A 15,741-nucleotide genomic window follows, 5' to 3' on the forward strand; every position below is an offset into this window, starting at 1 on the left:
CGCTTCTGGCAGAACGGGAGAATTGGGGGGGAAACAGAAGCTCTGGGAAATTTTGGCGGTCGAAGATCAGCGAAACCCCTCCGACTTCCACGACCTCTCATTTTCTCTTGGTTTTGCATTTTCTTCGCGCTCAGGTTTCGTCTATCTCAATTTTACATCATGGCCTTCAACGGCCAAACACCCACCATTGTGGTGCTGAAGGAGGGTGCGTGCTCCTTTACCCCCCGTCGGAGGTACCGTGTTAGTGGGATGGACCCATGCTAACCATTCGTCTCTGGTCAATAGGCACCGATGCTTCTCAGGGCAAGGGTCAGATTATCTCCAACATCAACGCATGTGTTGCCGTGCAGGCGACTGTGAAGAGCACCCTGGGTCCCTACGGTGGTGACCTCCTGCTTGTGGACAGCAATGGCAAGCAGACAATTACAAATGACGGAGCCACCGTCATGAAGGTGCGGATTCGATTTGCGTTCATCTATCATGGAATCTGCAGATACCACAGGGACGGGAGATACTGATCTTGATTTTTGATATAGCTTCTCGATATTGTGCACCCCGCCGCCCGCATCCTCACGGACATTGCCCGATCCCAAGATGCCGAAGTCGGTGACGGAACTACCTCGGTCGTCGTCCTCGCTGGTGAGATCCTTAAGGAGGTTCGTGATCTTGTTGAGCAGGGTGTCAGCTCGCAGACTATCATCAAGGGTCTGCGGAGATCTAGCGCTATGGCGGTCAACAAGGTTAAGGAGATTGCGGTGGAGATGATCAACTCCGCAGAGAACGAGGAGAAGAAGATTGAGACCCTCCGACGACTAGCCGGAACAGCCATGAACAGCAAGCTTATCAAGCGGAATCAGGAGTTCTTCACAAAGAGTAGGGCACCGGAAACGTTGGTTTAGGGGGTTGAGATGGCTGACGAGATTCTCTATAGTGGTTGTTGATGCGGTGCTCACCCTGGACCAGGACGACTTGAACGAGAAGTTGATTGGTATGAAGAAGATTACCGGTGGTGGTCTTGAGGAGTCCCTTTTCGTCGACGGTGTCGCTTTCAAGAAGACCTTCGCCTATGCCGGTTTCGAGCAGCAGCCCAAGCACTTCAAGAACCCCAAGATTCTGTGTCTGAACGTTGAGCTGGAGTTGAAGAGTGAGAAGGATAACGCTGAGGTCCGCGTGGAGCAAGTCTCCGAGTACCAGGCCATCGTCGATGCCGAATGGCAGATCATTTACAACAAGCTCGAGGCTATCACCAACACTGGTGCCAAGGTTGTACTCAGCAAGCTTCCCATTGGTGATCTTGCTACCCAGTATGTCCTCTTGATTATGCTTATTTGAGTTATTTAGGGTGTACTGACGAACTATACAGGTACTTCGCGGACCGAGACATCTTCTGTGCCGGTCGTGTCGCAGCTGATGATATGAACCGGGTGTGCCAGGCTACCGCTGCTGCCACCCAGTCTACCTGCACTGACATCCAGGAGCGCCACCTCGGTACCTGCGGTGTCTTTGAGGAGCGCCAGATTGGTGGAGAGCGCTTCAACCTCTTCTCGGAGTGCCCTGCAGCCAAGACCTGCACCCTGGTCCTCCGTGGTGGTGCTGAGCAGTTCATTGCCGAGGTCGAGCGCAGTCTGCACGATGCTATTATGATTGTCAAGCGCGCTCTGCGCAACACCACCATTGTTGCTGGTGGAGGTGCCACGGAGATGGAGCTGTCAGGTCACCTACACGGCTTCGCGGATCGCAATGTCCCACACAAGCAGCAGGCGGTGGTCAAGGCGTTCGCCAAGGCCCTGGAGGTGATTCCCCGCCAGCTTTGCGATAACGCCGGCTTCGACGCCACCGACATCCTGAACCGTCTCCGCGTGGAGCACCGTAAGGGTAACACCTGGGCCGGTGTGGACTTTGACAATGAGGGAGTCCGCGACAACATGCTTGCTTTCGTGTGGGAGCCCAGTCTGGTCAAGGTCAATGCCATCCAGGCCGCCGTGGAGGCAGCTTGCCTGATTTTGAGTGTAGATGAGACAATCAGTAAGTGATCTGTCACCCTTCTCCTCACGAGGGGTCATGTAGTACCTGACTAACAACACCTTGCAGAGAACGAGGAATCCGCCCAGCCTGGAGCCCCGAGAGGTGGTCTCCCTCCTGGTGCCGCACAGCGGGCCCTTCGGGGTCGTGGGCGTGGAATGCCCCGTCGCGGATAAACGAGTTAATGCCACGAGATGATGGTCACAAAAAAAGATTGGAGAATTTGTATTTTCTAATGAAACAAGCTCAGTTCCAGCAATATGGGACGCCGCTGTCCGTGGGAGGATCTATGACAGGGGATAGAAGAGTTTGTAGACAGCTTTCCCTCCATAGCGTACATAAGATATTCTCAATTGCTCTTCGGATGTATTGCTGTACCTGAAATCCCCCGTACGATGTATCTAAATCCTCTGATGAACTAATGCAAAGCACAGATTGATAAGTAGACTTTCGGTCTCCAGATCCACTATCGCTTTTTTTCAATTGTCATTGGTGGTTTATCTGTTCAGAGGATTATTGAATCTTTGCAATGCATAAGTGGATCTCACCTAGTAATAGTCTCGATCTGTGTAACTTTACACAGTTTCTCAAGTGGGCGAATGGAAGTAACGGGTCCAATCCAATAGGGTCCAATAGCGGGGTCTCGCTTTAAGCTGCAGGGAAGACTTAACTATCTCGGAGCTGCCGATGTGCATGTCAGATATAAAGGAAACTCGAAGGTTTTTATTTAGGTTTTTTTTTCTCTTTCTCTTTCTTTTTCTCTTTCGTTTACTTTTTCTGTTTCGCATTAATCAAAATCATCAACCCTACATGATCCAAACTTGTAAGTGCCCGGTTTTTATGCTCGATCTGCAGTTCGTCCTCTCGTTTTATCACTATTTTTCACTTTAAAAATCATTGGAATATTTAAATTATCTTCTTGTTGTCATTTTATCCATAAGTTATTTTTATCTCATAAAAACCCACAAGAACCGTGGTATTGAGCGAGGCTTGGCAACTTCCATCAGATCTGTTTTGCTTTGCGGATCGGATCGTCTCCACCCAACCTAACCTCCTTCTATCTTCTCTGACATCTCCGTCGCTCTTCCCCATCTTTCACAGTTCACCATGTCTTACTATCCGCCTTATGGCGGTCCCCCTGGATACCCTCCACCCCAGCAATACCCCCCGCAGCAAGGCTACCCGTATGCTCTGTCTCCTGGCCCAGTTTCGCGTTAGGCGCTAACGATATGTGATCCAGACCAATGAACAACCAACACCACCACCACCAACAACAGCCTTCCTACGGCGGATACCCTGGCCAGTCGTACCACCAGCAGGCTCCGCCGCCTCAAAACCCTTACGGATATAGTCACTCGCCTCAGCCCCCACAGCAGCAGCAACAGTACGCTTCGCCTGCCCCGCAGCCCGGATACAATGTACGTCAGAGCTAGGAGAGCCCCCACTGGGAGCATGTAAATTGATGAAAATGTTTTGCAGGGAGCTCCTTCTAGCTACCAACAGCAAGTGCCCACTGGTCAAAACGTGTACCAGGGCCAAGCCCGCCCAGCAGGTTCGCATGCCGCATTGCAAGCAGAACTTTCCCGAGCCAGCGACGCTAACATGAACCTTTTTGTAGGAGGGAATTCATACGGTCACTCCCACGGCGGCCCTGCCGCTCCTCCCACCGGCGCGGTCTCGTTCGGAAATGGCGCGCCACAAGGTTACAGCTTCCAGTACTCCCGTTGCACTGGTAAGAGGAAGGCATTATTGATCGGAATCAACTATTTCGGCCAGAAAGGTCAGCTGCGGGGATGTATCAACGATGTGAAGAATATGTCGGCCTACTTGAACCAGAACTTCGGATATGCTCGCGAAGACATGGTCATCTTGACCGATGATCAGCAGAACCCGATGAGCCAGCCGACCAAGGCAAACATTCTGCGTGCAATGCACTGGTTGGTGAAAGACGCACAGCCGAATGATTCGCTCTTCTTCCATTATTCCGGTGAGTTTAGTCCTAGTGAATGAAATGGTGAGTGTTGGAACTAATACTTTTGATCCAGGCCACGGCGGTCAAACACCCGATCTTGATGGTGACGAGGAGGACGGAAACGATGAGGTAGTCTACCCTGTGGACTTCCGAGTGGCTGGTCACATTGTCGATGATGAGATGCACCGGATCATGGTGAAGTCGTTGCTCCCTGGTGTGCGTCTCACGGCAATTTTCGATTCGTGTCACTCGGGTTCCGCGCTGGACCTTCCATACATCTACTCCACCTCTGGTATTCTCAAGGAGCCCAACCTGGCCAAGGAAGCTGGTCAAGGCTTGCTGGGTGTTGTGTCTGCTTATGCACGTGGCGATATGAGCAGCATGGCTTCCACAGCGATGGCATTCATTAAGAAGGCCACCAAGGGTGACGAGGTGTACGAGCGCAACAAACAGACCAAAACCAGCCCTGCGGATGTTATCATGTGGTCTGGCAGCAAGGATGACCAGACCAGTCAAGATGCTCAGATTGGCGGCCAGGCCACCGGTGCCATGTCGTGGGCTTTCATTGCCGCGCTCCGGAAGAATCCCCAACAGAGTTATGTGCAGCTCTTGAACAGCATTCGTGATGAGCTGGCTTCGAAGTATACCCAAAAGCCGCAGCTGAGTTGCAGTCACCCGCTAGGTAAGTCTTGCCCTGTTTGAAACCCCATATAACCCCCGACTGACAATCCTGCAGACACAAACCTTCTCTACGTGATGTAAATCATAAGCATATTTAAGAAGTGATGGCCCTCAAGTTCTGCAAATTTGCGCTTCTAGTTTTAACGATTCGCCTGTATGTAATTTCATCCTGGATAACCGGTTTCCAATTGTCATTTATCTTTCTACCTTCTATTCAAAATGGCATTTGAAATTCTACGACGGAGTGACGACACCCTGGCTTTTCCTGATCTCATTGTAGTCTAACACCTCGAAAACCTTCCCCACCACCAGGCACAGCGCAGTTTCAAATATGCCTTTTTCCATTGAAGATGAATGTGCTCCCCAAATTTCATTGCGGTGTATCCATCTCGCTCACTCAAGTCTGCATCATGCAGTTATTCCTGGAACAATGACGGATCTCCAGACAACTCCAGAAGCAAATTGCCACAAAACACGACTACCCCGATGATGTCTGGACCCACGAACGCCGATATTGGTATCGCGAATCTTTCGAAGAACGTGACCTAGATGATGGGGAACCAGCAGTCAGGCGACGAGAACATTTGTGGACCTCATATTCGGAGATGGAGTCGGCATACACCGAGTAGTGGGGGATGAATTTGAATTTTTAATTCTTCTAAGTCGGGGTTGTATATCATGTTCATGAGTACAGTTTAGAGCGTGTTTGATATCTCCACGTGATGACCAGCCTGGCGGCTTCCCGATTTGGAATGTTTCGCGTCAAATCGCGTCTCCGCAGTCCACCAGCCACTAGGCTGTATATCATAGATAAGTCCACCTATCAACCTTGGGAAAGCAATAAACTATCCCAAAATTCAAAATTGTCATGTCTATCATCAAGCACTGGTCCGAGGGCCCTCAAAATGACTTCTCACGTGGTCCACACTGGAATCACGAATCGCCATTCTTGCCAGTAGATTGGGAGACCACTCAAGAACGGGGTGCTCCGTCTTTGAAACACGCTGCGATGAAACGCGTGCTACGTGATCAGTCTGAACTGAAGTCTGAGATGTTTGCCGATATCCCGTGGATCATTGCGGAGTATCTGTGGCAGTGCCTAGAGAAGTGGTATGTTTTAGGATATTTAATTTGTCTTGCTGCCTCCTTCGCTTTTCATCTTCAGACCTGACTCCTTTATTCTAGCAACAAGCGGACAATGCACATGTGGAAGATCATGACTACAGTATACCCACAATTTAGGGAAAGACACCCACACTACCATCTGATAACTGACTATTGCAATATGAAAAAACCACTGCGGCAATACTTCGAAATCATGAATAGTGACACTTGCCAATGGCGTGCAAAATTATCCGTCGCCCACAATTTCACTAATGTGGCTGATTCTCTTGCTATCGCTAACGTGACGAACCTGGTTTGTCTCCACATCACCTCAGAAAGACTGAGGAGAAATGACATTTCGCTGCGGACACCTGTGCAGGCCACTGATGGAATGCAGGACGGTGCAATCCGGAGCTGGCTTGAAATGGCAGAAACCCAGGGATCACTCCAGCACCTACGTATTCTGCGATTGGGCCTCCAGGGAAACTTGACTCCTCATGTGTTACCGCTACTTAGAAAGCTTCCGGAACTGCAATATATCGCTATATGTCACTGTGATCACTTTACCCGCAAGTTCAGTCGATATCATCCAATAGACCAGCAAGATTGGATCATGATTGATGGCTGGATTGTGCGGCGGATGGACTGGATTGTCGAAAAACATGGACAAGATAAAGCCATGGATGAGATGCTAGCGATTGAGAAGATTTACGCGCATGGACCTGGTGATTTCCTGGACTTCGCTGGTATGGAGCCTCTCAAACCGCACTCGTTGGGTTTGGATCTTCCGCTTATGGAATTTCAACTATCGAGGGGATTTGATTGGCCGAGTGGATGTAGCGCGAAAGATATTTTTTTCCTTGTTAGAGCTGTGTGTGAACCGTCACACGAGAAGAAGAGAGTACCAGGAGAGATATCAGGACCCGGTAAAAAGAAACGAGCCATGAAAGATCGAGGTCAGGATTTGGCTGGGGTGCTCGGACAATTTATGTGAAATCTACAACACGTAGTAGTCATAACCTGGATCAAACATGCACGGATCTATGCCATCCATTAGTTTAGAACAGCTTGAGGGTTATGTCCTGCTTCTGCTCGCATTTTCTGAGATGAAAACACTGTTCGGTTGAGTAAGCTGGTCAGAATAGCATAGCCAATAGCCAAGAAACTCGATAACCTCCTCGCTGGTGTAATAAAACAACAGAAGTTTCTTCAGTGAAGATGACAGTCTGGAAATCCATTACAAGATGCTAATAACACCGAGCTAACCGCTTACTTATCATCCTCTTCGTTAGTCCAGGCTTCCGAGTTGGCTTCGTTTTCCCTATTCCAGCAGCTCTGAGAATTTGCTTTACTGTTGTTGCTAGGATATCGATGTTCTCCAAGCTTAGCTCCCCAGAAATATCAGCGCATGTTCCTCTCATCCATATGGATCAAGTCGCACCTTTGCGAGGATCACTTCTGTTGTTTGAGGTATCTGCTTTTTTGGTCGTCCGGAGCGAGGAGCATCGATAATATAGCTATCAAGGATAACTAAAGGACGAGATGATACTTTAAAATCCCGTTCAATTGCTCGTGCATGGATACTCCGGATATTACTCTTTGAAATGCCAAGCATTTCAGAACCTCAGCAGTTGATATACCTTGCCAAATCAAGGTTAATACTGCTGCACGCTGGGCAATTTCGGTAGGCATAGTTTAACAAGATACTGTGGTAATTAGGATAATTCAGGGGGAGGATTAGGGGAGGGGTTAATATTCATTACAATTACAAGGTCAAAACCGAGCTAATTGAACAAATAATACACTAGGATCCACCTGCGCAAGGACTTTTGAAAGCGACCTCCGTAGAATTCTCTGCAATCGAGAACCACTTGACTTTGTACTTTTATTTGATGCCGAGATTCGCGAGAAGTAGTCCTCAGAAGTGCGGGACGAATTTTACCTCTGGATATTGTCACTCTGGTCAAAGGGTTTGGATCGGCTTCGGTCTACACCACAACCTTTAGAACATCCTGGATGTCCTGCACAATAAGTCGATCGCTTCAGTGAACTGGTGACTATCAAACAAGCCTTGGAGAACTCTTTCAAGACATCGGATATTAATATAATGCTATCGTGGATACCGCTGATTTGAAGACTACTAGTTTCAGTATATGTCTTTCAAATGCTCCTTTGGTGATCTCTCTCTGGTTGTTTAATGGCTTCCTCAATGATGAATGAATCCTAGATTCCCTAATGATTCCAGGGTTCTTCAATACATATGTAGCTCGAAATCATCCCCTGACCACACCTCCACGGACCTCTGTCTTGCCTCAAGTCTAGAATCTTGGGGTGACTTGGTGATTGTTTGTTTACCTGGACTTGTAATCTTTATCACTTTCGCGGCACAGCTCCGCTCACGGTCTTGGATTGGTCCTATTATTCAAATGTTACCTCTAGATTTTGAGTATTTCGTGATTATATCAAATACAACAGTCACTTTAATATATACACTAGGTATAGTTGAAGTCTCAGGAAGTGGAGAGTTGTATACTAGGTGAACCGATGGGCATCCAACCTGTCTGATTCACTGAACATTTTGTTTACAATAAATGGGTAAAGACCAGTCATAGCACGGATGAGGTGATACAATACAGTAGCTATTTTTATGACGATATATACTCATGTACTCTGTGCCTGGGCAGGGTGCAATAGTGAGAATGAGTAGTGTCTAGTGGGGCGTATGGTGGACGATCGACAGGGCCGCGTGTACGCCAAACCACAAACCAAGATAGAGATTAAGAATGGCGGAACCACTTTGCAAGCACCAAAGACCGGATTAGCTTGACGATCATTATGATTGCCTCATTTATGCCCCACTTTGCTAAGCAAGACTCGTAAGCCTGGACATGTGTATTGATCTCGAGCTCCCACTCTATATGCATCATCCGGACTCCACTTAGGGCTCCAGACGCCAAGCCAGGCTCATCATCCCCAGCTTTGGAAATTATCATCATACAGGACTCGTAAGACATTGGCCATTTATTCCGTGCTCAGTTATGCATAATGTAGATCGGCACCATTGAAACACATCGTGGAGAACCTCCTCTGCCTGATCACATCTCGACCCTATTTTCATCTCCATTGATGTGCCCTCCAGTTGCCCCATAGGTCACCAGCTGACGACCGAAAAGGCTGGACAAATCAACTCATGATGCATTTTGTCTTCTAATGATGTGATGAAGGAGTCATTGCTAGGGGTTTGGAAAGGTATAAAAGGCTCACCGATTTCCGCTCATCTGTTCAAATCATCAACACAACACAAGCCTACAACCAAGACAATCACTCTTTATAAAATCACTCTCTAAAAAATCATTTTTTATACAATCTTTATATCATCACCATGAAGATTTCCGCTATCATCGGTACTCTGATGGCCGCCGGCCTGGTTGCTGGCGCACCTCCTGCAGAGCGTACGTTGAGACCCCAATGCATACTTTAGAATTATAGTTAACAATATGCTTCAGGTCCTTCCGAGATCTCTGAGCAGCTGCCACCGCCACCTTCTGGAACTGCTTCCCCTCCACTTCCTCAGCAGCAGGAGAATAACAACAACAAGCGTGGAGATGTCCTTCCACCTCCCCAGACCACCGACGTCCCTCCACCTCCTCAGAAGACCGATGGCCCTCCCCCAAAGGACGAAAAGAACACCAACAAGCGTGATAACGATGTCCCACCTCCTCTGAGTAGCGATGTTCCTCCTCCGCCTCAGAAGACTGATGGTCCCCCTCCTAAGGAGGGCCAGAGTGACAACAACAAGCGTGACGAGACTCCTCCCCCTCAGAGCAATGACATCCTTCCTCCACCCCAAAAGACCGGCGGTCCTCCTCCCAAAGAGGGTCAGAGCGACAACAACAAGCGTGATGAGACTCCTCCCCCTCCTCAGAGCAGTGATGTCCCTCCTCCACCCCAGAAGACCGGCGGTTCTCCTCCCGAGGAGGGTCAGAGCGACAACAACAAGCGTGACGAGACTCCTCCCCCACCCCAGAGCAGCAACGTCCCTCCCCCACCCCAGAAGACGGATGGTTCTGCCCCCAAGAAGCCTACTGAGTTTCAGGCATAAATTACTGGCCGATTTCTGGGAATGCCTAGAGAGTGAACTGTCAGAATGAGCTTGCAGGTCAAAGTGTCCTGAAACTCATCAGGGCCAGCATCATTATAGACGGTGAAATCTCGTGGTGTATGTATAACGTTTCATATGTGCTACCTAGGGTAGAATGGGTATCGGAATTTGGATAACATTGGAAATACAATTCGTTCGTTACATGGCTTGTAGAATCAGTCCAAGTTGCATATGCTTCTCGCGTAGTCCATTTTAATAGACACACAGTTTCTACGGGCTTTTATTCTAAGTAATTGAAATAGTTGACCTCAAGCCCGATGTTTGCCACCTATTTGATTACTGTATGGGGGATTGTTGATCGACACTAAGCGCGGGTGGGCACTAGTGGAGCTTGCTGCGTCAACACCAGCGATTCTAGATCCACATTCGCCCCATATAAATATAGCAACGCTTTAGTACATAGTAGCATATCAAAGGACCTTGAGAGGCAGATTCAATGGGAATGACAAGGTGGATACCAGAAATCGCCTTGTTGGACTGAATGGTAGATCGTAGTATTACTCTATAGTAGAATCCAACTCAAGTATTGAACAACGATGATCACGTTTTGATTCAAACAATGTGGTGTTGATATTTTCTTTGATAAAATCATTGTATCTAAGAGTCAGGAATCATTTCCAATTGCTAAAGATGTAAAACATGATGGCATGAGCTTGACTGTGGATATACTCCCCACAGTATGATGACATAATCTCATGATGTCAGAAACCGGCGCCTCATGATTGGCTTACGCACATCAACCCCGCGCTATCACCGCTTCTCTTGCCTCTCCAACTTCACCTACATTGTTTGGCCCCAACTTGTCATGGCAGACCAGCAGATTCGTCGGGAAGGCTCCGACACATCCCTCAATGCCTCTGCCAATTCCAACAATGGCTCTAATATCGCTTCTCCTCGATCCAGCACTGACTCCCGTTCCTCCAACCGCAATTCCCTTCGTGTGACGCACATGCCTCCTGCAAATCATCAACACCGTCAGAGCTTGAGTGAGACTTTACGGGGTCCGCCAGGTTCTCCTCGTACCCGCCGCCAGCCATCTCTCAACCAGTCCGCCCTTCAGAGTCTTATCGATAACCCCCCACCACCAAAGACTGTCGACCCGGCCTTTGTTGACCGCGACTGGCGAGAAATCTCCATTGAGGAGCTTATCAGCCCAGATGACTTGCGATTCGTTGAGATGGATACGGGCATTGAAGAGGCTACAAATGTAAGGGAGCTCGAGTCTCCAGGTCCAACATAGAAAAAGAATAGGAGCTCACATATCTATCTTAGCTGTTGATTGACTCTGGCGCTGCGGTGCTGTTGATCCGGGAAACTCCAGAAGACAAATCTGCGGTCGCTACCTTTGACTACTCGGACCTGAACACATATCTACTGCTGGCTGCCGGATTGTCATTTCCACCCGAGGAGCACCGCGCATCGTATGATGAGATTGCCAAGAAAGCTCGTGAAGGTGAGAAGATCCCGATAAGGGATGTGAAACGCCTAGGTGTGGAGAAGGAGCCACTCGTCACATTGCCGGCATCAGCGAATGTGATGGCGGCTGTAGAGACATTTGGTGGTGGTGTCCACCGTGTGGTGATTACCAAAGAGTCCAACGACAACGAAGTGGTTGGCATTTTCAGCCAGTTCAGACTGGTAAAGTTTCTCTGGGAGAATGGACGCAGCTTCCCTATTATTGAGCAGCTTTACCCCCAGGCTCTGCGTGATTTGCGCATTGGCTCGCAGAACGTTATCTCTATCAAGTAAGTCGATTCGAATCAAGTTTCTATTCTGTGCTAACAATCGATACTTAGTGGCGACAAGCCTCTCAGTGAGGCCCTTCAGGTCATGGACAGCGAGGGAGTCTCCTCTCTTGTCGTGGTGGATAATCATTTCAATGTCATCGGCAATATTTCTACCACAGACGTCAAGGTATACCATTTTTACTATTCGAACGCGGATCTCGCTAACCTACTCTAGCTCTTGACTCGTTCTTCTTCGTTGCCGCTTCTTCAAAACACATGCATCCATTTCATCTCAGTCATCTTGTCTACTCGTGGATTGATGGAAGGCAAAGACTCTTTCCCCGTATTCCATGTGAATCCGGGTTCTACTCTGGCCCATACAGTTGCGAAGATTGTTGCAACTCGATCACATCGGTTAGAACTTTCCTCAATGATAAACACTGAACAAATATCTAACTTTGGGTAGTCTTTGGGTGACCGAGCCGGCATCCCCGTCTTCATCAGGACCTCCAACACCTTCTCATTCCGCACTCCATATGCCTCTTCCAACGCCGCCACTGGGAGCTGGCCCAGGTTCTTTCCCTGTTATCTCCCCTCCAGCTTCGCCTCTGCCTCAATCGGCAGTAGCCCCGCCACCTCACTATCCTCCTCATCACCCAGCGCCGCCGCCTTCCCAGTCTCCCACAGCCACTCCACCCCTGGCTGCGTCAATTCCAGCATCTTCACTGCCAGGTGCACGACTATCAGGACGATTAGTTGGTGTAGTCAGTCTTACTGATATTCTCAATCTACACGCTCGTGCCAGTGGCCTGAGCCCCGCGGACCCAGATGAGTCCCGACGCCGACGACGTAGCAGCTCAACATCAAGCATGAACGTGCGCCCAAATGTTGAAATTGGCCGTGAGCTTTTCAGCCGTGGTGGAGTCTAAACAATAAGGCAATTGCCAGGTTACAACTGAGCTTGTTATGCCAGTTCAGTTCTAGTATCACATCGCGGACACCCTCTTTTTGTGCATTCTTACATTATCACCCCGGCTGCAAAGCTACATGAAGTGCCGTTTGTATGTACCGTGCTTTTCCTGGTAGGTTTACCTCGGTTATCTCCGTGGACTGGATGTGTCAATATGTATTATTGCCGTTCCGATTAGCCTCTACTTTTTTTCCACTTGCGTCTAGTATACGACCTAGCCCCTTTGTATGTTGCAAATATGACATTACATTACTACGAACAATAACAATAACAATGAAAGGACTTTCTCCGAACTGATTGACCGTATCTGAAGTAAGCTGAGCACATTGGTAGCCAACTAGATGAACAAACTTTACTCAAGCACCGGTCAATGCGTTGCGATGACGATTAGCTTTTACGATTTGCTTCAACGGCGACAATTACTTGTCAATCGATCCCGGGCGTTTTGCACGTTATCAACTTCGTTGGAGGATCCACTACTAGTACTCTTGAATCGTTTCACGATTGCGATAGATCAACAGCGATATTGAACTGTAACTTGTGATAGCGTTCCAGTAGTAATCCAGGAAAGGGTCAATTGGAAATAGAACTATAAGCATCAAACCCCATCCGCGAGAGAAGTATCCAGTCCGTCAGCAACAAACCGGTTTCCCCAATCTCGGTTATTTACCTGATAGGCAAGGGTCATCCCCTATCTAAACGTGAAACGGGCAGCTACTAGACTCATATCTCAAAGTCAAACACAATCAGGAGCTCCATATCCTTCAATAACCGATTGGCCACGTAGTCAACAACCAACCCAATCATAATTTAGCGGTCAGGACCGACAATCCATGTTTGGATCACGAAGATCCCAAATTCCTGACTCGCATTATCGATCGATCGCCCCTGCATTTTAGCCTCACGAAAAACGATCACCTGCCACAAGGTCCGTATGTGGCTTGGATAGACTTCTGGGGCGGGTCCCAACCCCCAACTGGTTGGATCAGGGTGGTCTGAGCTTATTCTGCCCTTTCCTTTCCCCCCATTTTCCTGTTTGGTTGGATCGTGTCACCGGATGCGGTGTTGGATTTGGAACCTGATGTGGTGGTCGGGCTGAGGGTGGCGGTGTGCCTGGTTGGCTTTTGGTAAATGGCGATTTCAACCTGGATGGAACTGAATTGGAACTAGAACATGTGCCGTATATCGCCTTCCGGGGAGGTGAGGGGTATGCGCATACGATGTAAAACTTGGTACAATTCTATGCATCTCGTTTATCTCGTCTAGCGTTACTGAATGTACGAATGCCTAATATATTAAACTTTGGATTGCAGACCTCAAAAATCAGGCAAGTTAGCCGATATCTACGCGAAGATAGAACTACTTGGTTAGCTTGGCCTTGGCAGAAAGTTGGCAGTCAGAAATCCCCACTAGCCAAGACTTCAGACAAGAAATGGAGACAAGTATGCACTCCCCGATTCTCAATACTCAAATCTTCACCCTTGGCTCCATGTTGCACGGAAATCCAGTCCAGCCCGGTCTTTCCGATCAGTCGCCACCGGGTAAAGTGGGTCGACCCAGCAAGTTTCTAGCGGGAGAATCCCCTGTCCAGGTTCATGTCAATTGGACGATTATGGTGCAAGTCAGAAACCCGAACCCGAGCTCGATATGGCATGCTTTTTCATATCTGAGAGCCAATATGCCGTGCGTGATATCCGTGCGGCCAACTTTGTCGTGACTAAATGCCTCCAGGGCTCTAATGTGTAGATCTATCAGCAAACGTTAGCGATAAGACCTCTTCACTACCGACCTCGGGGAATTCTTGCCGGCATATAAACTCTCTTTCGGTCGCATTGACCTTTAGTCCACGAGGTCCCCAAAACAAGCCATTCACTAGTAGACAAGGACGCGGATACCTGCATTACATCCGACGAACCAAACCCGTTACGTCTGGTCTGGGCTGGGCTGGGCTTACGCTCGCGCTTATCTTTCGCTTTCGCTTTTAGCCACCACATAACATCCAACCCAAGGAAACGTGCTTGAATAATTTGTCAATCTATTAGCATCGCACGAACTTCAGGAATAATGATTTCTAATCTACCGAATACCTCCAAATCTAAACCCTGAAATCTGAACCCTGAACCCACGACATAACTATAGCCCAATGGATCGCCCGGATGCGTGCACGGGTCTCAAAAATGGATCCACTCTGTTCCAGGATATTCCCTAGAGGTATTGGTGAACCATGGAATCGGTGGATGTTTCCGTGGCCGTATTTGGCTGGTACTAGTCCCATTGCGGATGTGGTCTGTGCGGGAGCTGCAACCTTAACCCCGCAATTCGAACTATTCGAGATCGGGATTCTGCAGGTCTTTATGTCTTTGTCAATGGTGAAGAGTATCAATCAATTAAAATGAGAATCATGAGTAGTTCAATATGATCGCATACATCATTTTGAAATGCTGAAGCCAATTGAAAAATCACTGTCCTGATCCTGATTCAAAGTTCCATCTGCCTTCTAACTACGGGATCACCACATGCAAATCCATCCTGAAGAATCCTATTGGTCTACTAGCATACCTGATTCAGGATCTCTGCTCATGTGCGCTGACCTCATAGCAGGTCACACCAAGAGCCCCATCTACGGTAAAGCCCCGACTAGCCTAGCCCTATGGTCTCTAGACCAACCCCTCACCTCAAAAGCCACCCCCCACTTCGCATCACAATCTACATCAAGCCGACCCACAAGCTTCTATAGAGATGTGGAAATTAAAAGCCATGAATACGAGAAGCCAAGCGCTTGTATGCCTAGAAGCGAAATCAAAAACGGAAGCGAAGCGCGATGAACTCCAACACCGATACAAGTGGAGGGGCTAATTTGAATTAGATTCAGGTTTAGGTTTTAAATTTTAATTTTAATTCACTTTGCTCGCATATTATACTCTATTCTATTGTGCGAGATATGATTTGGAATTGAATTGAATTAAATTTCTGAAACGTTTTGCGTTCTTGCCTTTCGTCCACGGATTCTTGTGGGTGTGTCCGAGTCCGAAACGAACCAAAGTACGTGCCTGTTTCCGGGCTGCGGGATTTAGTAGCACTGCGTTTGAGTAGGTAAGGTAAG

The 15,741-nt window shown here is 48.3% G+C and overlaps 5 protein-coding genes across 5 annotated transcripts; all 5 read left to right on the forward strand.

Annotated features, from left to right (window-relative positions):
- Positions 1–159: 159 nt before the first annotated feature.
- Positions 160–2,198, forward strand: N7520_007710 (chaperonin-containing T-complex subunit CCT7; the record flags this gene model as incomplete). Its single annotated transcript, XM_057141644.1, has 6 exons — positions 160–205; positions 286–452; positions 537–873; positions 932–1,304; positions 1,364–2,025; positions 2,092–2,198. 6 exons carry the CDS (start codon positions 160–162, stop codon positions 2,196–2,198), a joined length of 1,692 nt encoding a protein of 563 aa, XP_056995650.1.
- Positions 2,199–3,129: 931 nt separating this feature from the next.
- On the forward strand, positions 3,130–4,756 carry N7520_007711 (caspase family protein; the record flags this gene model as incomplete). The annotated part of the gene is made up of 5 exons (XM_057141645.1): positions 3,130–3,206; positions 3,263–3,440; positions 3,502–4,009; positions 4,068–4,676; positions 4,731–4,756. The coding sequence occupies 5 exons, from the start codon at positions 3,130–3,132 to the stop codon at positions 4,754–4,756; spliced, it is 1,398 nt and encodes a 465-aa protein (XP_056995651.1).
- Positions 4,757–5,543: 787 nt separating this feature from the next.
- Positions 5,544–6,773, forward strand: N7520_007712 (uncharacterized protein; the record flags this gene model as incomplete). The annotated part of the gene is made up of 2 exons (XM_057141646.1): positions 5,544–5,785; positions 5,861–6,773. 2 exons carry the CDS (start codon positions 5,544–5,546, stop codon positions 6,771–6,773), a joined length of 1,155 nt encoding a protein of 384 aa, XP_056995652.1.
- Positions 6,774–9,161: 2,388 nt separating this feature from the next.
- Positions 9,162–9,881, forward strand: N7520_007713 (uncharacterized protein; the record flags this gene model as incomplete). Its single annotated transcript, XM_057141647.1, has 2 exons — positions 9,162–9,231; positions 9,286–9,881. 2 exons carry the CDS (start codon positions 9,162–9,164, stop codon positions 9,879–9,881), a joined length of 666 nt encoding a protein of 221 aa, XP_056995653.1.
- Positions 9,882–10,746: 865 nt separating this feature from the next.
- On the forward strand, positions 10,747–12,597 carry N7520_007714 (uncharacterized protein; the record flags this gene model as incomplete). The annotated part of the gene is made up of 5 exons (XM_057141648.1): positions 10,747–11,148; positions 11,214–11,686; positions 11,738–11,855; positions 11,904–12,082; positions 12,135–12,597. 5 exons carry the CDS (start codon positions 10,747–10,749, stop codon positions 12,595–12,597), a joined length of 1,635 nt encoding a protein of 544 aa, XP_056995654.1.
- Positions 12,598–15,741: the final 3,144 nt, after the last annotated feature.

Source organism: Penicillium odoratum (genome assembly GCF_028828045.1).
Source record: "Penicillium odoratum strain IBT 22623 chromosome Unknown utg000005l_segment0_segment0, whole genome shotgun sequence".
NCBI classification, from domain to species: domain Eukaryota; kingdom Fungi; phylum Ascomycota; class Eurotiomycetes; order Eurotiales; family Aspergillaceae; genus Penicillium; species Penicillium odoratum.